This window comes from Trifolium pratense, linkage group LG6, assembly GCF_020283565.1.
Source record: "Trifolium pratense cultivar HEN17-A07 linkage group LG6, ARS_RC_1.1, whole genome shotgun sequence".
NCBI classification, from domain to species: Eukaryota; Viridiplantae; Streptophyta; class Magnoliopsida; order Fabales; family Fabaceae; genus Trifolium; species Trifolium pratense.
Window position 1 is genome coordinate 30,473,257 of NC_060064.1, and position 23,102 is coordinate 30,496,358.

Consider the following 23,102-nt stretch of genomic DNA (forward strand, 5'->3'; position numbering starts at 1 on the left):
AATTTCTTTTTTAAGAAGAGTATTATATTTGTCTTAGTATCATATTCGAAAGTGTATTTTTTGAATTAATTAAGACGTCGTAGTTGGTAAACTGCTTGCACAATTTTTTATACATTAATTCTGTGAAATATGCATGATTCTTTAAAGTGATTAAGACAATTAAATTCAAACTTATCTTATACGAAACCGTGTATTCTAAAATGAAAAAAATTGAAGAAAACAAAAGGAAGATTCAAAGAGATCAAATAAAAAGAAACTCTAGTGAAAAGAAGACATTTTCTTGCTATTCAAGCTTTGAACTCTTGTGATAATTGGGTATAAAATTTCAACTCATATCTTTAAAAAGGGACCCAACCATGTCTACATGGTGGGAAGCAAATGTGACTCGTAATCGTAACGCAATAATCAACACACATATAGTCGAACCTATCATTATTATGATTACACAAAACAAGTAATAGGTCTTTTTTGCATCGAAGTATACAAATCAAAAAATTAAAAATAAAGTATGAAGCCTACTTTAAAAAAATATATATATCGCTAATTTTTTTCGTCAACTAATTTAGTGGTTTGAAATTTTACCTTAAAGATAAATAAGTGGAGCATTCGAGGTTCGAACCTCGACTTATGTACATATAATGTGATATTCCTACCAACTGAGTTAAACTCACGGAGATAGGTAAATCACCAATTTAATCTTTAACATATGTTATTTTACACTCCTTCAATTTTAATTACTTTTTTAACGAAAAATTTAAATGAGTTATTTTGGAAATTTATCAGAAAAGGATTTCAAATTTTAAAGAGCGATATAAGTTTTCTCGATTTTCAATAATAAGCAAAATTCTTACGTTGCTAAGCTATGTATTGAATGAGCATGGATTCTCTCCAATTTTTTCCTGTCAAGTTTTCTCAATTTTTATGGTCAAGTTACTAGTACTATTCACTCAAACATTTTCTCCAATAGAGAGGATTTTTCTCATATTGAACTCACACTCTTATGAAATATAAATTAACTCATTATTTTCACAAAAAAAAAAAAAAAATTACGTTAATTTCTTTACGTATTCTTTAGTTTGGCTTTTGAAAGATGGGAAAAAGTACACGGCAAAAATGAAATTGAATTCTATTTATAATTGTTAAAATTAACTCAAAATTGCTTGCTGGTCAAGAAAAGAAAATGCAAATGGCAGTGACTTGATCCTACCCACTATGATATAGTTACCCCTATTATTATTATTATTATTATTATTATTATTATTATTATTATTATTATTTTTAAGAAACCAAAAGAATATATTAAATTTAGTCATAAAATAATTATTAATTATTACATTAACTACTTGAACTCAATAATAGAAATTAATTATTACACTGACAATATCTCCTACCAATTATTATTTTATCCACATGCAAAACTCGAGTATAAGATTTATTATACACTTGGTCATGTGGTAACAATATAGTTTAAAATCATGTTAGAGTTTTGAAATTATATATTGTTTTAATTAGGTCATGCTTGGCATGGCTATTTTGTTTAATTTTTCATTTTGGAAAAGAGGTTGCTTATCAAATTCGTTTTCTAATCCTTTATGAACAAGGATAACAATCATATCAGTTAGGGTTTTGCTTTTAAAACTCGTGATTAAAGTAAACAGGGATTAATTATTACACTAACGATGTTTTTTTTTTTTGATAATTATTACACTAACAATGTTTGTTAATAATGTCTTGTATATCAATTGCTTGATGAGCCTTAAAACTTGTACATTAAGATTAGACACAAATAATTGTTCAAACAAAAAAGGAAAAAAAAAAGTGATACTTTAATTTGTGAACACCTCGTTATTTGAAATTAGATACTCCCTCCGGTCCTTATTATAAGGAACACTTTGAAAAAATCACACAGACCAATGAAACAAATTTAATATAGTTATTTTCATTTAATACTTTTATAAATTTTAATTTATTCCATGTATACCCTTATTTAATTACTCTTTATTCAACTAACTTACTTATTTTTAAATTCTCTCTCATAATAAATAAGGGCATAAGTGAAATTGAACATTTAAAACATTTGAAAATTGGTCAAAGTTTCTTATAAAAAGGACCAAATTTTTTGCCCTAAGTGTTCCTTATAAAAAGGACTAGAGGGAGTATTTTTGTGTTAACTCCCGGTTTATAGAGAAAGGATTCTGATATTTAAAGTTGTTTTTCTTAAAATTTGAGTTCAATTATTTGATTTATGTTGTATTAAAGTAATTAAAAAACTACAAATTGATATATATAAAAAAAAAAAAAAAAGAGGATGTGTTTATAAAAAAAATTAAAATAGGAAGTGAATACTCGGATGATCACATATATATATTCACATTAGATTTGATGAGTTAATTTGTATTTTCTCCATTATTAATTCTTATCAGTAGTAGTACTATGGTCCTGTTTGGATTAACTTATTTTTGAGCTTATGCAAATAGCTTATACAATTTATATGTATTATTATAAGCTTGTTAAGGTAGTTTATGATGAAATAGCTTATAAAAGTACAATTTTCACTAGTGTGAACTTATAAAATAACATAAAACTTAATTTATATTGCATAAGTTGTTTGCATAAGCTTAAAAATAAACTAATCCAAACAAGGTATACATCATTTGAAAATGAAATAAAGAAAGCCGGATTAAGTAACAGTATTTGGTCTATAGAGAATGTTATTGTAGCAAAATTCTCTTTTAAGTTCTTAAAACTCAAAGACATCAATAATATTTTTAGGGTATCTGATTTTTTCTAGTTTTGAATGATCAAATATTAGAAAATATTAACGAGTGTTTTCGAGGCACTCTTAAAGCATCTTAATTACTAGTAAGTTTTTATAAAAAAAATTATGAAAATATATGTGACTTTAATGTATTGAGAATTGAAATGTTTACTTGAAGTTTCTTTCACAAGTTATTTCACTTTGTCGGATGCACTAAGTGGTGCACCTGACCTGGACCTCTTATTTAATCAAATATGTAAATTAAGAATACTACAGATGTGTGCATGAAGTCGGGAAGGTATTACCCCATAATGACCCATGTCTAACCTTGTTCGGGCAATAATGGGAGATGGCGGTGAATTCTTTGGTACACCTCTAATTTTAAGGTGTATCGGTATGTTTATTGAGATAGAAAATTCTGATTGGTTTATAAATAATATTTATTAATTTTTTTATATTAAATATTATTTATAAACCTATTAAAATTATCATATCATCAATGTATTGGTACATATTCAAATTAAATAAGTTATGTTCATGCTGACCTAAAAAGTAAATATATAATGATGAAAAACTTATAATCACTTATACATTACAGTACATGTTAGATACAATCCTTCTTCTCATGTGAATGCGAATTTTATGGTATGGTTGTTTCTTCTACTAGGTAGATATTTTATGTGCTACTTTCAACTTAACGACAAAAATAGATATAAGGATCAAATCATTCGATTATAATCGTACAAATCATGCCTAACTAACCACACTCTCGTCTTGTTGGATCCTCACACGATTCCTTCACCGACAGGAGTTAATTAATTATAGATATGTTATGAGTTTTAAATTATAAGAGACATATAATATCGTTTTTGAGACAAATTTTAAAAAACAATGCAACTTATACATAGGAGAAATTTGTGGCATATATTTTATGTGACTCTCTTTTTTTATGGGGAAATAGTCATTTTGGTCCCTCAATGTGAAACTTGTTGTCATTCTGGTCCCTCACCGAGAAAAAACTACTAAATAGTCCATGAATCTGCATTTCATTAGTCAGTTTAGTCCATGGTGTTAAGTTTGGCCGTTAACTCAACAAAAAAGCTGACGTGTCATTTTTTTGGGCACACATCAGCTTGCTGAGTTGGCACTAGGGACGGGGAAACAATCATTTTTTGTCCCTGAATGTGCAATTCTCTGTCATTATGATCCCTGACTCAAGAAAAAAAATATAAAATAGTCATTGACTCTGCAATCCATTAGTCACTTTGGTCCCTAATGTTAAAAATAGTCGTTAACTTTATAAAAAAGCTTATGTGACATTTTTTAGTGACACGTGACACGCAGAGTTAACACATTTATATGATAGCTGAATGGATGAGTTAACTTCTTCTTCTTTCAAATTTTGTTGTTATGCATATTTTTTTTTCTTCATTTATTTATCTTCTTCCTCTTATTCTTCTTTACTTTCTTCATACATTAAATAACCTAACAACAACCCATTTTGCTTCTTCTTTCAATTTTTTTGTTGGATTTCATCATCAGTTTAATCTGGTTCGGGGGTTAGTTCTGACATCAAGTGGTTCCGGCTCCCTCCCGATTACAGTTTTGATGGATCGAACTATGAATCTACTATGAATCTACGTACCCCCTCCGTTGCTTTTTTTTTTTGTCGTTTTAGATTAATGTACATTATTTATATAATCTACTTTGAACATAAATTTTTATTAATATATAAAAATCAAATGTTAGTAAATAAGATATTGTTCAATTTGTCTCGACGAATATTCTCAAAATATAAAATTTTCATAATTTTTTATAATAGATAATTAAAGTTATTAGTGATCAAAGTTATGCATTGACATGTGTACAGTGATAAAAAATAAAAAATAAAAAGTAACGGATGAAGTAGTTTATATATGATTTTTAGGTAAATGAATAGGTGCCAACAATTTTTTCTTTAAAATTTGGGTTTAAAATTATGGGTTTTATTCAAACTTCGTGATGTCCATTTCTCGAGTCGAGGCAATTGACAAATATGCATCCCTCATTGTTTTTCTTTCACGGACCTTATAATCACTTAATCCAACATTTCTATAAGGTCCGTGAAAAAAATTAGTCAGAGTTAAACGTGGAGGAATTTTGTTTTAAACAAAAAAACATTTGATACCCTACATTCCAAAATAAAATATACTCCTTTCAACCGGAGGGAGCATATGATATCTTGAAAATTGTTACTACTCTTTTTTAAGTAATCTACATAACTTTTAAGCAATTTTCATCCACACTTTTTTATTACTTAGTACTATTAGTTTTGATTACAAACCAAAATGTAAATTTTATCATGTGAATTTTTTTTCAATGAACTTAAAAAATTAATTAAAAAGTAAATTATTTTTTATAATAAGAATTGGAGGGAGTATTATCATCATGATATTTTTCAAATAATGATATATTCTCCATTATAATATACTAGGGATAAACCCGTGCGTTGCACGGGTTTGATTAAAATATATAATTAAAATATTTTTATAAATAAAAAATAATAATTGTGATAAGTATAATCATATATAGTTAAAAGATAGACATTAATTTAAAATATGATTATATTTAATATTAGTATATAAGTATAAATTAAAAAAAAAAGTTGTTTAGAAATATGAGATTTTTCATTAATTTATATCGTAGTTTTGTTTATAATTTAATGTAATAGATCTCTTATAATATTTTAAAATCATATTTTATTTTAATAGTGTAATCGTATAAGATATTAGTTTTTTTTATATGAATTGCAACTGTATAGTCACATGTACCACTTTGCTTTTTATTTTTGATGTATTTTTTTTCCAATAAGATCTTAGTTTGGATGTTGATTTTCTTTATAAGATCTTAGTTTATTTTTGTTATAAATGTGAATATTTTTTGTTGCCAATATATAAGTTTGGATGATGATTTCATATATATGAATTTAGGCTTAGTTATTTGGCTCAGGTAAAGAAAGTTTATTATTTTAGAAGAATTTCACATGTCATCTTATTATTTGCTTTAAAAAATGTTATATTTTTCTTACAAACATCTAACTATTTTATTTTGAGCCGTAACTTAAACATTTTTTTAGCACTTTATAGAATATGTACTTATTTTATTTAAATATTTGCATTATTATTTAAATCAAATCAATAATTTTGGAATTTTTAGTGAATTTCAGATCACATGCACACACTATATGTAAAGAATGAGATTATCTAAATCACCTTATTATTTTGCATGTAATTATGTTTTAATATCTACGGTTTCTACAATTTCTAAAATTTATTTATTTATTTATTTTTTTTTTGAAAACTTGGTATCCGGCCTTAGGACCGACTAATCCAAGGGGACCAATCCAACCGCCCACTTGCGGGGGCCCCATTTAAAGCCAGAGTTTTTTTTTGCTCTGTATGGACTTAGCCCACCGAAATTGGCACCAGTGGAAATCGAACCTGAGACCTTGAGAGGAGCATACTCCAAGGGCCCAAGCCAACACCACTCGACCAACCCCAAGTGGGTTTTCTAAAATTTATTTTGACGTATGAGCATCAACAATTTATATAGTTGATGATTTTTCATCTTAATCTTGAAAAATTATAACTATTTACTCTACCCCTTCACACAATTTAAGGTCTCTCAGATTTATAAAAAAGACGATTCTTGTTCTGATAATAAATTGTTTCTATTGAAGTTTCTTCTCAAACATTCACCTGGTAGAATATTTATATCCCATATTTTATTGGTCAAAAATTTTCATAATGTTTTTAGCTAGCGGTTTTATTTATCTTCTTTTTACTATGCTTAATTCATTTTTTTTTATCTTTCATTTTTTTTAATGATTTTTTTGTCTTTTGCTATTGAATAATTTTTATTCGGGTTTTCAGTATAGTTTAGTAGTGCTTATTAGAATGCAATACTCTTTTTTTATAGAGGGGTACTTTTTTTTTATAATACAAAGCAGTACTCTTAAATCATATTCTCAAAATATTATGCACAAAAAATTATTAGATCGAATTGTAGTCTTGCAAGATCTTAAAAGCAATATAAAGTATACAATTTATAAATCCAGTAACCTGGTTACACATGAAAATTATTAGAGTTAATGTCTTGAAAGATTTTGAGAACGTATAAAAAATTGAAATTTATAAACAATAAAAGACATATATGTAAACTAATATAATTTTTTAATCATTGAATAACATAACTGATATTCAAGAGATTGACTCATCAACTACCACAAAAACCAATACTTGAAATGTAACCATCAACCCATAAGGTATTCAATGCAAAAAGTTATTTCATTCTAATAGAAGGTGAATAATATGTAACCTTTGAATAATGAATAAGAATAGTAAATGTCATTATATATACATAGTATATTTTTTATGTACGTTGAGCATACATATAATTTATATATACATACTTTAGTGACGTATTTTCATTTTTTTTCTTTTATAATTTTGATCCTCTTTTTTTATTTTAGCACCATTAATTTACATTATTTGTTACTTATTAATTTCCAATACTTCCAAGGTATGCATAGATATAATATACCATATATAAACGTAATATTATAGGTTACTTGCATTTTATTTTTTACAATATTTGCATTTGTTTTAAACCCATTATAATCTGCCTAGATATAATTTATGTTAGTCTCAAGACCAATGATTTGGATGATGAAATGGACACAAAATAAATTTTAGAGTAATGTTTAAATATAGCTAGAGAAAATTTTCTCTAAAGCATGCTACATAGGCAAAAATATGGAGGCTTCAAAATAACCAAGAGTAAAATACACATCTTGTTGAAGACGAACCGTCACATACATGTTATTGGTGATATATCTAGCTCCAAAAAATGCATGTTGATTTTGACCGCACACATAACTCCATTATAGAAAAACGTAATCCACAATTATTAGAAGACATAATTCATAATGATTATGAATGAAAAATGTAGAACATAAAGACGGTTGTAGTTTTAGCACTTTTTTTTTTACCAGAAAGTTTTAGCACATATACAATGTAATATCCACAATATTATGAAATAAAATAATGGAAAAAGATTTGGTTAATCTAAATATATAGTGACTTCAGCTTCAATCCTATAAGAAAAGCCAATGAAAAATTTGAAGAGTATCATCAAATAGTTGTTTGAATAAAGCGATGATGATCCAAAATCAATTTTTTTTTATTATAGATAGATAGATAGAAAGTTGTAGAATTGTAAAAGTTATATTATTTATTTATTCACCTAGAATAAGAAGTTGCATGAAATTTTTTAGAGGTGTCAAATCATCACAATGCTTGCTTAATAGATAGAAGATAGATAAATAGATTTGAAAATTGAAAATAAATACAATATTCTAACAATTACTTAAAGCTTGCAACTGTGGAACAAAACACTAAATGACCATTTTCAACCTGAAAAAAGATAGAGATAATTAAAAAAGTTATTAGATGGTCCTCGTAGCGCTTTCCTCTCACTGTTATTGCCCGGTACCCATAAGAGTAATCAAACAATTATAATTTACAAACTTAAATGAAAGACAATTATCTCATACCTATGTATATCAATTTCTTAAACATTGAGTCGCATGCTTGGGAATGTAACTATATATATATATATAGAAACACACACTAATGAATTTATGTAATCTTTAAAATATACTCATAACGCAAAAAAATGAGAGTTTGAAACGATGATACTTAGCTTGTTGAAGTTCCTTTGAGCAATAAACACATTTCAGTACAAAGAGGTTGATAGATTAAAGAATGAACACACAAAATGAGTATTACAATTGCATGATGTGAGAAAGTGGATAGGTTATTGCATATTTATATAGGATACTACTCAACTACAAATATGTTTAATTTTGTAAACGTTTTTTATATATGAAAAGTTGTGCTCTTTCAAGTTCCAGAGGATTAACACAATCATAAATTATATGAAAAATTTCCGTTTTGTTTTAGGAGTATTTAATTTTAGTTGGTCCCTTTTAATTTAATTTTTCATTTTTTCATTTTTTAGTATTGATATATCCTTTTGTAAACAATTTTATTAGATGTGCCACATCATCACAATGAAGGCTTTGGAGCAACTCAACCTTCCTTTTACTAGTAAAAGATGGTTGGCAAAGCAGACAGTCCACCTTATTATAAATCGATACTCCCTCTGATTGTTAATATAAGAGAGCATCTATTTTTTAAATTCATTAAGAATTTAATGTATTAAAATTTGAGGGAGTAAAACTATGTCGGTGAGTTTGATATTTTGAAATTCTTTCTAAATCAATCAATTAATTTTTTATTTTATTTAATTTTGTTTCTACTCACAACAAAACAAAACACAGCCTTAGATAAGAGCACCACCAATATAAGGTTATAAAAACAGGCTTTCACAGCTGTCAATAGTGGGATATGTTGCCATGATGGGATTGAATATCGAAAAAAAAATGATTTTGTTAATTTTTTCCATTAGAAAAATTATAGGCTAAATTGAATAATTTATCCATAATTTATTTATTGATTTCTATTAGTCCTTTAACTAATTAATGTTACGAATTGGTCCCTTAAATTTAATTTTATTCGTCATGTTAGTCATTTTCGTTAGTTTTTCTAAAAAAAAAAGAAGTTAACTTTGCTTTCTATTTTCTGTTATAATACGCATAAATGATTTATTTATTAGTTATATTTTTATGTGTGATAGTGAATATGATTATGAGTTCATACACCTTTCTTAAATTGGAGATAAATAAAGTATATCAACATATTAAAATTGTAGTGCTATGAGAGAAAATGACTATTTACAAGTTTTCTTTTTCAAGATATCATTCATTTCATTGTGTTACCCACCCACGCTAATAGCCAGGTAAGTAGAGTTAACGTTTTTTAGAAAAATTAATGATGCACTATGAGTTTAATTATTTTCAAGTAAATAAACCATTCATGTGTATTAGAATTTGAGAGGCATATACTCAACCACAAAAGCTAGTTTGAGAGTTGAGGTTTGCACTACACTTATAAAGACTATCTATGTCATATATCTAGTCAATGTGAGACTTCTAACACACCCCTCACGTTCAGAACTGAACAAGCTGGAACGTGGGATCAACAACAACAGGTGACCCAAATATGTGAGGTCTTCACAACAAACAACAAATGAATCTAGGATAGGCTCTGATACCATATTAGAATTTGAGAGGCCTATACTCAACCACAAAAATTATAGCTTGAGAGTTGAGGTTTGCACTACACTTATAAAGACTATCTATGTCATATCTTTAGTCAATGTGAGACTTCTAGCGGATTTGGATTTACTGCTGTTGGGATATCACACAGTTTCACAAAGTTGAAACAATCCTGACCATTGAAACAATCCAATGGTTTCTTTTAATTTAAAAAATTGTTATTTTAATTTTAATGCAAAAATGACAGAAAACCCTTCTCTTTTCTCTCTCCTTCTCTGATGTCATGTCCATTCAACTGGCCGGAAATTGAAGAAACCAAAACAAGAAGATGGTGCTGTAAGTTTCCAGAGAGAGAAATACAATGGTTTCTTCTAATTTGAAAATTTGTTTATTTTAATTTTAATGTTTGTCAAACTGTTCATCTTTTTCGTCTCTCTAAAATTTGTTACCAGATTTGCAAGAGTGGCAGCTTGATCTCAGATCTGTATCGGCAATAGAGGAAGACGATGGTGGTGGTGGCCGGTGATGGAGGAGGACGACGGTGATGAAGGTGATGACTGATGATGGTGACTGGTTTAGAGAGTGAGAGAGACACAGGGAACAACGAAGAGAGGGTGGTCGGCGAGTGAGGTTGGCCGACGGAGAGAGGGTGAGTCGGAGAAGAGAAAGAGAACAGAAGGAAAAAAAAATTTGTATAGATGAAGATGAACAGTGTTGTTGTTGTATGATGGATTACTTGTATCTGGTTCGTTGGATTAATTTGATGGCCTAGATTTTAGCAACTTTGTGAAACTGTGGGATATCCCAACAGCAGTAAATCCAAATCCACTTCTAGCAACGTGTCTCAAGTCTCAACTATGTAGTCCAGTAGAAAATATGCACAACATAACCAAACTGTATGATAAGTGATAAATCTTATAGGACATGGTACATTATCACTGCCACAACACAAACTATAGGGTACGTATTTAAAGGAACAAGGACGAGGACCCACTATTGAATAGATAGTAAATTATGTCACTGAACATAAAACAAATCTTTGTTTCTAAACTGGGACATACCTCTCTTTAACGACTCCATTACTCATGGTTGCTATGGTTTGATCCCATTATTTGATTCTTTTTTTTTTTAATCATTGTTTGATTCTCTTTTGAAAATACATCTTTGAAAAAAAACCACATGAAAACCATAGTGGCATGGCATGACATTTATTTCCTAGCCAGATAATGGCATATTGTTGTATTTAAATAAAATATTTCTTTCCTTTTCATAACAAGAAAATTAAATAAAATATTAAAAAAATAATCTATTGCGAAGTCAGATTACTTACATTCGCCTAGTCAAATGAACCATTATTATTATTTTTTTTTAAAAAAAAAACATTATGATTCATGTAAGATCAAATAACTCTATAATAAATTTAAAAAAGTAATATTTGAGATTGATATTTAAACAATTGTATTAAAAATTAAATAAGTGAAACTATTGAATTGGATGATAAATAAAACATTTTAAAAAGTAAATGCAAATAATAACTACTAAAAGTAGAAATGGTTGTAATTCAACTGGTTTAACTCCGATACAACACAACTAAGATATAATTGCGATCAAATCAATAAATAAATAACCTATTTTTCGATTTCCGATTGAACCGGCTGATTCAGTTTAATTTTTAATACATTATCATCAACCACTAGGAAGCACCGACACTCCTTAAATTAGGCGTGTCCGTGTCGGACACGTGTCGGTATCCGTGTCTGACACCAACACCGATACTTATGATTACACTAAATTATTTTATTTTTTCAAATTTTTATCGGTGTTGACGTGTCAATGTCCGTGTCATGTCCGATGTCCGTGTCTGTTTCATAAATCAACCACCACTAATGATCAAGATTTAGTTTGTTACACACACTCTCAAAATACAAAATAAAAACCAATTTTCAGTTAACTAAGGAGATCCCATAAAAGGTAAGATGGTTACTTATTTTTTGTTTAATGTTTGTACTTTGTATAAAGAGACATGACATACTAATACACAGTGTTGTTGTAGTATCCAAGGTAGTGAAACTAGCAGTTAAAGTTACTTTCAAAATATTCATATCTGCTTGGTCAAACTCGAACACCCACTACACAAAGAAAGAGGTAAGAAAAGACAATAGAGAAATGAAAAACAAAAGCCACAACTTTTTTTTAAATAAAAATAGAGTAAAATATTTGACACTATTCTGTAATTATAATTTAAGCTGTGCTTTAAAATACTTCTATTTTGTTTATTAAGATTTAATAGGAGTTTATATGATTTATTGTTCTAGATTCATTTCGATGGAGTAGGGTATAGTCTCCCTTGTAATTATTTTTTTTTATTTTAATAATAATATGTATTTATCCGTACTTTGATAACTAGATGTTCTTAATTATATATATATATATAAAAAACTAATATTATTTGAATAAATATTTTATTTAAATTTAAATCTAAAATCTCATGGTTGTGTGTTACTTTTTATTGATAATTGTTATCCCGTAAGCAAAATGATAAATAAAGTTAACAATATTGAGTTTTTTTTAAAAAGGTAAAATGGAATATATTAACATTATTGAGTTTAAGTGACTATAAATTTCTTTTAGGATAAGTTATTAGGTTTATTGTGGTGAGAGATTTGAGTAGTATGTTAGAGGTTCTGGGTTCGATCTACAGCTTATTGTAAATAAAAAAAACTTTTAGGATGAGTTGCTCGGAAGGATTCGAGTTCAATTTCTGGTAAAAATAATTATTGATCAGATTTTACTTAGCTCACGACCAAGTTTTCACTGTCATTAACGATGACTAATCTCCATCGAGGACATGTGAAGTATACAAGGTGAATTCTCTTCTTCCATCAAATATTCTCCATATACATAAGAAATCTAACCTCTAACCACATACTTAAGAATCCAAATTCTTACCTCTGATGTATTCATCGTTGGTTAATATAAATAAAGTTTGATACAAAGAAACAAGAAACATGACATTGGGATTTTAATAAAGTTTAATATTTTTTAATATTATAATTATAATTAATTAATTATCAAAAGCTATGTCCTCAATCCTTGCCAGAAACACAGTGAAAACTCATGAAAGTTTAAGACTTTTCAGCTCAAACCTTCAATCAAACAAGACCCATCAATTTATTTTCTTCCATATTTTTGTATATTTATATAATTAATCTTTTCTTTCCCTTTTGTGTTCTATTCATTGATTCATGGATCCCAAAACCTCAAAACAAACACAACTTTCAAACATGGGAGAAAACAAACAACAATCTGATTCAAAAAATCTTCAAATTGTGTTATCTGAAACAAACAACAACAGCAAAGATTCAGAAACAAAGAAACAACTAGCACCAAAAAGAACATCAAACAAAGACAGACACACAAAAGTTGAAGGACGAGGTAGAAGAATAAGGATGCCAGCTTTATGTGCTGCTAGAATCTTTCAACTCACAAGAGAATTAGGTCATAAATCAGATGGTGAAACAATTCAATGGCTTCTTCAACAATCTGAACCATCAATTATAGCTGCAACTGGAACAGGAACAATTCCTGCTTCAGCTTTATCTTCATCTTCAAACACTTTAACAAACCAAGCTTCATCTTTATCTTCTGGTTTACAACTTGATAGAACAAATTGGGCTCAGGCCCATCAACAACAAGCCCAACAACAGGCCCATCAAGCCCATCATGTTAGTTCTTCAAGTTTATGGCCTCATGGATTTGGTTTTCAACAATCATCATCTACTAGTGAAAATAATAGTTCAAATTATTTTCAAAAAATTGGTTTTTCTGGTTTTGATATGCCAACATCAGCAACTAATTTGGGTGGAATGAGTTTTACATCAATTTTGGGTGGAAATCAACAGATGCCTGGTTTGGAATTAGGATTATCACAAGATGGACATATTGGTGTATTGAATCAACAAGCTTTGACTCAGATTTATCAGCAAATTGGTCAAAATCAAAATAGGGTTCAGCAGCAGAATCAGCAGAATCCTACTAAAGATGATTCTCAAAGTTCAGGACAGTAGAGTGATTTTTTCATCAATTTGTGGAAAATTTGAGGTTTATAAAAAAAATAGTTTTTTCCTGCTCAGACTTTACTTACCTCTGGATTACCGGAACTCCTTTTCTTGGGAACCAGAGGGTTAATACCAAAAAAAATGGTTTTCTTATTTTGTTGTATATTTGGTAGAGTTTGAGGAAATAGAGGAGTTCAAGGGTTCAAATATAAGGTGAGGATTTTACAAGTTTTGTGTGTGTGTGTTTTTTTTTAAATTTATTTGAAGTTTTTGATTGGTTATAATTATTGTGTTGTTTACTTGTTGTAGGTGGAATTGGATGGTGAGAGATATAGGATTTTATTGATTTGGTTTGGCCTTAAAACTTGATTGTTTTAATTCAGAGGTGTGTTGATTATTTTTTGTTGTTCTATATAGATTAGGATGGAGTGAAGTGATGATCAGTTTGTTTGTGAAAATTGATGATATAGTTTCATAATCTTATATTTGTTAAAGTTCTTAATTTGGTATTATTAGTACTTTATCAGCTAAGAAATTTTAATGTCTGTGTGAGGAAAGAAAGACACTTGCAAAATGCAGATTACTTCTATGAACTGGTCAATTTGAAACACTCTTATCAGTTATCACATAAGCTAATTTGTTGTTAGGTTGTTACCATTGTTCTGATTTGCTATCTCATAGGCCGACACTTCAGACTGAAGGCGTGTCTGATACGTGTCGTTGCATTCAATTACCTTTTTTTTTTCTCCTCAAATTATTATCGGTTTTGATGTGTCAAGATTGTATTTGGTATGTTTGTGTTTGTGTTGGTGCTTCATAGTTTCAAAAGAAGCTAAAGTAGTTCAATGTAAGCATCGACAACACTAATTTCTGCCTGAATTTGCTACAATTATAAAGTAATGCAGTAACTTCAATCAAATTCTTTTGGAGCTGTTTTCTGTTGGACAACAAAGATCAGATGGTTCATGTTTCGATATAAACAAATTAGATTCAAATACAAATTCAAAATATCAGTCATCTAATAGCTCAGATTTTCTATGTAGCACCGACACTTTGAACTAAAGATGTATCTGGTGCTGAACACCGACATATGCAGTTATTTTCAACTATTTCCATTTTCTTAATTTATGGTTGGTGTCATTTCCATTTATGTGTCAGTGTCATGTCCGGTGTGTAATAATTTCTTCATAGATAGTAATTGTACCATTTTTTACTGTCAAAAAACAGTTCCATTATGATACTTGGCATTGGTTTTTCCTTTCTTTAGCAGTGCTTACACTCTAAGGGCGTTACAGCGAGCTACCTTTTCTTAGGCCGTGTAATAGGGAGGCGTAAGCCTCCAAAGCCTTTAGTACTTTGGTAGGGCGAGCAGCCCTTAAACCGGTTTGGACTCTTCCTGTAATTCTGCATTTCATTCTCCATTTGGCTAGACTTTTTGCATATGAACTTTGCCTGAGATTACTTAGATGGAGAATTCACATGAATAGTTTTTGACATAACAAAATGCATTTCTTTTTAGCTTTTAAGACCTTTCACCTTCAGTTAAATTCTTTAGGCCAGTAAAGAGTCTATTTCAAAGCAATTAGATATGAAATTGAAGGTGTCTTCATATTGTAAACTTATGTAGAATCGACACTTCAAATTGAAGGTGTCTTCGACAGTGTCCGACACACACATGTTTATATTCAAATTTGCAAATTATTACGGTGTCTATGTATTAGTGTTATATTTGATGTCGGTGCTTGATAGTTGCAACCTGTTTGTGCCTTTGTGGTTTTCTACTCATGCACTGTTAACTTAAATGAGTTTTTTCAGAATCAGCTTATTGTTTCAAATTTTAACTACTCTCTACTGACTAATTGATTAAAGGGTAATGATATAGGTAGGTAAGATTAATGTGTCATGTGCTAACCTTGTTGATAAAACCTTTGTTGACTAAATTATACTATGTTAATAATATTATATTGATAACATGATGTAGTAGTTGTTTAATGTTGATCTGATTGGAAATCTATATAATTAGACTCTTATCTTGGAAGTGAAACTTTTCAAACAAGTAATTTGTTTGAGTATTGCAGCTCTCTCCGCGAGTAGTAAGTTTAGTAGTAAGAGTTTGATTTTATAATCTCAACGGACAAAGTTCAAATTCCCTCATTTGTTTGATTTTTAAATGTGCAAAGTGGTGTCGTTGTCAACCTTAAAATGCATCAAATTTCTAGAAGCATCCTTGAATGTACTCGAAGACACATTCAAGGATCAAATTACTAACGGAAAACACATTTGACAAGCAAACTAGTAATTATTACAAAGGAAATTTTTAATTTTTAATTTTGGTTAAATCAATGACTATAGTTTTGACACATTCAAACACCAAAAAATTATACTAGTAATATTTAATTCCCCAATTTTTCATATAAAATATCCTAAGAATATTGTTGCTCCAGAAAACACTGACAAACTGCCAAAATGTGTGTATAGTTTTTAGTACCACTGCATGGTAGTTATTTGTGAGCTCTTTTTTTTGGCTTTGAATGCAAGTTGATGTTTGAGCTCTTATATTATTTAAACAAGTAAATGACAATGAAATGGTGCCCATCTTCTGTGACCTATTAGTGCTTCAACTTCAATATGGCATTTACTATATATAAAAAAAGAAATGGATTGAAATTTTTTCAATTTCTCAAAAGAAATGGAGGATTCTATTTAAAAAGAGAATTCTAACAACATTTAAAAAAAAAAAGAAAGAAGAGGATTCTAACTCTGTAAAATAAGTACACTTTCATCGACTTGTCTTTCAAGTATTGCATCAATTCTAGCACATTATATTATGTCAATCACTTCTCTTTCTATGTAAATGTAAAAGAGTAGACTCCATGTGATTTAGGTATTTAAGAAATGTATCACACATGTTTATCATTGTATCTTTGTCTTGGTTAAATAAATTACAAAATTAAAATCAACCAACTCACTTGTTAACTTAAACTGATTACATTTTCTCAACGTTTTGCTTATCTTAGTTTTTACTTGTACGTTTAATTCCTTCCTTTATTTTTTTTCATTTTTTTTTTAATTTTTTTTTTTAATTTTTTTTGTCAAGTAGCTTAGTGGCTAAAAAATCCACCTTAAGGTGAATAAGCGGAATGTCCCGGGTTCGAATCCGGATTCCTGCACATATAGTGCGATGTTCCTACCAACTGAGCTAAGCTCACGGGGACTCTTTTATTTTTATTTTAACTTGTGTATAATGCATGAAAAAATATGGTTTCATTTGCATAGTCAATGTGGATAACTATAGGGTTTAATTTCCAACTACAACTAATATATTGACGGCGTGAATGCATGAAATTCTTGAGGCATGTAATCCAAATCCAATTTTTTAGTACGAAAGAAAAATAGGGGATTTGTATTCGCTGTTGTAGCTGCATCACACTGTTACATGAGTAAGCAATCTCAGACATAGATTTATGATTGGACGGATCAAATTAATTTACTATTTATATAACAATTTAATACGAGGATAATATTTGATCTCATCCATTCATTTTGATCCTTACAAATCAAAAATAGGCCTCCAAGCTCCAATTTCAAAATAAGGTCAATTATAATTTTTATCTCCCTTCTAATTCAAGATTACTTCTAGTGATAAGTAATTTTGCATCTCTCTTACAATTTATATCATAAAATTTTCAAAAACAGCTAGTGTGATTCCAACTATAACTTTTTTCCAAGTATACAAAACATCTGGTAGTTAATTAAATATTATTTATTCAACAAACACTATGATTTGTTTATTGCAATTTAAAATTGGCATGAAGGGGCTTTTGTGTTTTTTCAATTGATTTTTGTCAACCAAGCATGGTCATTGAGTGGCTACCATGATTTTGCCTTCTCACTCCAATCTATAATTTGTGCTTCTAATTTACATTTCATTTCATCTATGCATCCACCAACTTTAATTTTTATCGACAGTCTTTTTGTTGAACACTCCCTTAAGTCCTATATATAAAAGAAAATTTACTTTTTAGATTCATTAAGAATCTAATGTATCTAGACCATATTATGGATCAAATACATTACATTCTTAATGAATCTAAAAAGTAAATTTTCTCTTAGACCATCTACAATGATTTCAACATTCAACACTAACTTTTTTAATTTCCAACACTCCACATCATTTTCTCTTTCTTCCACCTAATATTTCAACACTCATTCAACATTTATCCTCTCCAATGGTTTTTCATTCAACACTCTACCCCACCACTTTTTATTTCATATTCTTATTTAAATTTAAATTTTTGTTTTTATGATTACATAAGATTACAATTATCGATTAAAATTAAATTAAAATAATAAACACTTAACAATTTATTTTTAGTTTTTTGTAATAAAAACAAAACTTATTTAAATAATTGTTGGGATAATTAGAAGAATTTTCGGTGTTGAAATGATTATTGGGATCTATTTCACTAAAAAAACTAAAACTTCAAAATAAATATTAATAGAAAGATAATAATAAGATTAAGATAATGAAAAACTTGTTTTTTTTATGTGTCCAAATCAAATGAACCAAGTCTCTATTTATAGACAAAAAAAAATCATGAATTTTGGTAAAAAAATAAAAAAATAATTTGCAATGAAATAATTGAGTTCAAAGTATTAATGTGATAAAAATCCAGACAGCCAATCAAAATGCGCCACATGTCCCTCCTTTCAACATTCAACTATGTTGAATTCTTTCAACATCTCTCTCCTCCACATCATTCAACACACATTTTCAACATACCTCTCCAATAATTCAACACTCAAATTCAACACCATTATAAATGGTCTTATGTATAGGACCGGAGGGAGTATAACACAAGATGCACATTTTCTTTTTGAAAATAAGAAAAAAGTTTGATTACCCCTATCAATCAATTCAATTTAGGTCTTCCTAGATTTCTATGTTCTGTGACTTTTTGCTGGATTGAACCAATTCAAAAGCAGCTAATTGTCAATATAAAAAAAATAAAATCAATTGGTATTCCGGTTGAGCCAGCTACAAGCCACTTACTTAAGTACTAAATTTTCACTTTTGAGTTTATAAATTGTCACATTGTTTAAGGTTTCTATATATGCACAAATAATACAAATTTTTTATTATGCACTTGTTTTATTTTTATTACCAGATTAATAAATTTTACCATTTAATTATGTTACATCATAATATTTCATTTAATTTAATAGCAAGATTTTTATAATTAATACGGAAAAAAAGTTCGCACAAGATAAAAACTTGAATTACTTGCAGACCGTAGACTTGACCTTCTATTTATATTTTATTTTTTTATCTTGCTAACGAGTTTAAAGGAATGTTGTTAAAGGAAAATGTTAACTATAAACTAGTTAATGAATACAAATAGTAAAATAATATTGGAATTTTGGTAATTAACCTATTGAAAATATAAAGAATAATGCCCTTGGGTTGAAGTTGGTACTTTTACTTTGGCTGGTTTTGCTTTTGTTTCTTGCGTGTGGCTTTGGGGTATTGGTGACCGTCGTAGTTGTGAAATTGTGCCTCTAATGTTGGAGCTTTTGTTTTGCTTTTGTTGTTATTTTAGATTTGCACTTTTATGTAGCTTTGTAATCTTCTCTTTATTTATCAAGTAGCCTAGTGACAATGACGCGTGACTAAATATTTATATACTAGAGGCAATCTTCACCTTACAAGCCGGTTTTGTAAGGTTGAGTTAAGCTCAATACCCATTTCTAAGTTGGTATCAGAGCCTCTCCACGATCCGTTGGGCCACCTGTTATCACGTTTTCGCTATCGAGCCACCTACCGGGGGGTGTGTTAAGAGTCACACATCGGTTGAGAGATGACCCGACTAAGTGTTTATATACTAGAGGCAATCCTCACCTTACAAGCCGGTTTTGTAAGATTGAATTAGACCCAATACTCATTTCTAATAACACGCTAATCTCACAAGGTATCTAAAATGAAATTTGTTGATTTTATTTGTTTTGGTTCACAATCCTTTTTCATGTTTCAAGTGAAACAAGTTTTTCCCTTTGCAAGATTCTCACATCCCATTTACTTCATAGAGGGCAATCGCATATCTTTTTTAACTCTTATTGTTGAGGCACTTTCATTATGCATGTGGGTTGAATTTTGTCTTGATGTTGTTACCATACACACACATGCATGTTCAATCCCTTATTTTCTTCACTTCTCTCATATTTTAGGATAAAATACAACCATCTTTTATTGAGGTTTTTTTATTGTATATATAATTAGCCATATAATCAAACAAGTCTTGCCAAAGTTTTACCTTAAGAGTGGAGTTCCATGCCATATAGTTTTAAATTACGGTTGCGGTCGGATGCAATAGCGGCATTAGTGAAGCTAGCTAATTTTTATTTTTTTATTTTTTTAAAGAGAGACCTAGCTAATTTTCTTTGAGGAGCCAAATCTAAAAATATATATTTTGAGTGTTGTTTTAAATATTTTTATTGTTAACAAAATTCTCTTTATAATTATATTTAAGAGTCCAAAATTCTTAAAATAAGACAAAATGCACATCTATCAAACAAGTAAATATTTTTAACTTTTTTATTTCTACTAATTTTTTACAAATAAACACATTTATGATTACTAAATATATTATTGTGGTAGCTATTTATAAATATACCAAATTATTCAATTAAAATATAATTTTTGGGGTAGCAATATTGTCTACCCCATGCTTACTCGTAGCTTTGCACCTGTGTAGTAGTTGCGATTATAGTCATTGTAGTTATTGTGATACACAATACGGCTGTTGCAGCGTGAAATTATTTTCAATTTTCACAAATTATATAAAATGAAAACCGTTTATGGATACACCTTAATGTTGTAAAAGAGTAAATGTCAATGTATCATTGTTGGAACTGGAATACACAAATAGTATATTGTTAATGAAAAACCACCAATGGGAAAGAGAAAAGTGTGAAATTGAAGATGTATACATAAAGATCATTCATTCCACACGCTTAAAAAGTTAAAGCAAGAAGTAGTAAAAAAAAAGAAAGTAGAAAGTGCTTCCAACTGTTGTATGCTGCTCATTCAAGATTCAGAACACACAAGCATGCATAATGATCTGTGTGTGGATTGAAACTGTCTTTTTTATTTTCTCTTTCACTGTGTAATCAGAGGTACCAACAAATTCAGGTGCATGCACATGAAAAAAACAGACATCAATTCCAAGGATATATTAGCATTAGGTTGAGACACTGACTACAGTGAATTAAATTATATTTTAGAAGAAAAAAACAAAAATAATTTTTGAACCCTCTTTGGGATGTATGTTGAAGATTTAGAGGACAAAATGTAAAGTTTATAGTAGTAATGAGATATGAACAAAAATGTATTTCGAAGTCGGAGGCATATTTCATTTTATAAGTCAGTTTTATTTGAATTAGATTTAATTTAAATTTTAAAATGATATTTGAGTTTATTTAAGGCTTGCAGAGTTGATCGTTATTGGATCATATGCTCCTGATGTTCAATTTTTTAATGTGAGAGAGGTGTGTTAAGAGTTACACATTGAATAAAATATAACGTAAAATTGTTAAATATGTTTTTAAATTCTAAAATTAATATGTAGATAGGCGCGAGATCTAGATAGCTGCGGTCAAATTATGTTCAAGCAACGCACGTTTGCATTGATAATTTGAAGATCGAGAATTCCTACAGTTCTTAAAGGAAATGTGTTTTTAAATTCTAAAATAAATGTGAAGCGTTTGTAGTCCAACGGTTAGGATAATTGCCTTCCAAGCAATAGACCCGGGTTCGACTCCCGGCAAACGCATTGGTTTTACCAATTTTATTTTTTGCTAATTGAAATTTTATCCATGTGAGTGTGTTGCTAGTACTTTTGTTCTCCAAAATTATTTTGCACAAATGCATAATTTGAAAGAAACTAATCACAAAATCAACAGTATGCACACACCTCCATGTACGTTTGAGTTTTTTTTTTTAAGAAGCCAAAGAAATATATTTAACAAAATAAGTAGAATGAATGTCTAAAAAAATACAAACATGAGTTCTAAAAATAAAGAACGAAAGCTAATCCGCCATAATCACTATACAAGCCTTTTGATAATTTAGGGATAGAGATTCAAATTTAGGATTTTTGTTTATAACTCAAATTTAGGATTATTATATTCATTATTAACCAATAGGAGATGGAGGCGTGTATATAGTAAATGTGGGAATTTGAGTTATAATAACTCATAACTCCCAATTGATTTTATTGCAGGAAATTGGACTTAGGCCCCTCATGCCTAATGGATATGGAGATTTCTTTTTGCGCCCCCGTCTTTGTGTCCTACCTTTTCAATTTTGTTCTCTTGTAGTTGTAGGTTAGTAACAACCGTGTAAAAACGTAAAATATGGAAAAATACAGTTTGCTATTTAAAGTGAGAATCCAGTTCGCACTTTAACTAGCAAACCTTATAAAAATCTAATTTGCTTGTTCCCTCACCCTTCCCTAACCCCCATGAAAATATTTTAAATGAAACATCATTCGCAAGTTAAAATACGAACTATTCCTTCAACCCCATGAAAATATTTTGAATAAAATATTGTATGAACGAGTGATTGAAAAATAAGATAAGATGTTTCAATTTATAAAATTTTAGAGTGTATGTGATTGATTGATGATATATCATAGCCGTTCTAGTAACCAATTAAAATATGGTCTTGAACAGTGACCAATTTTACATGTGTCCTTAGATCTTCGGTTCAAGGAAACAATCATCTATTTGTATAGGATTAAACCATGAAATTCATGCTCATAATCACTTCAAATTTTCCACAAATCCCATGGGCCTGCGCCTGGCGCAGCAAGCAGTGTTCAGGCTCATAGCACGTCCCGAGCCCATGAGCATGCGCGCCCAAACCAGCATGCACCCAGGATTTCTGACTTTCGTAACTTATATTTCATGGCATACTCAACAAATCTGAAGAAAAATACAATAATAACTTTTTCTAGCTAAGTCATAAACATGGATCCACATTCTCAAACCTAGAACATAAGATTAAAAT

General features: G+C 29.2%; 1 protein-coding gene and 1 non-coding gene across 2 annotated transcripts; both read left to right on the forward strand.

Moving 5' to 3' along the window:
• Positions 1-13,012: 13,012 nt before the first annotated feature.
• LOC123891426 (transcription factor TCP20) lies at positions 13,013-14,537 on the forward strand. The gene is made up of 2 exons (XM_045941300.1): positions 13,013-14,248; positions 14,345-14,537. The coding sequence occupies exon 1, from the start codon at positions 13,223-13,225 to the stop codon at positions 14,042-14,044; it is 822 nt and encodes a 273-aa protein (XP_045797256.1). The 5' UTR covers positions 13,013-13,222; the 3' UTR covers positions 14,045-14,248; positions 14,345-14,537.
• A 7,255-nt stretch (positions 14,538-21,792) lies between these two features.
• On the forward strand, positions 21,793-21,864 carry TRNAG-UCC. Its single transcript has one exon. It is a non-coding gene; the product is annotated as a tRNA-Gly (tRNA).
• The last annotated feature ends 1,238 nt before the right edge of the window (positions 21,865-23,102 follow it).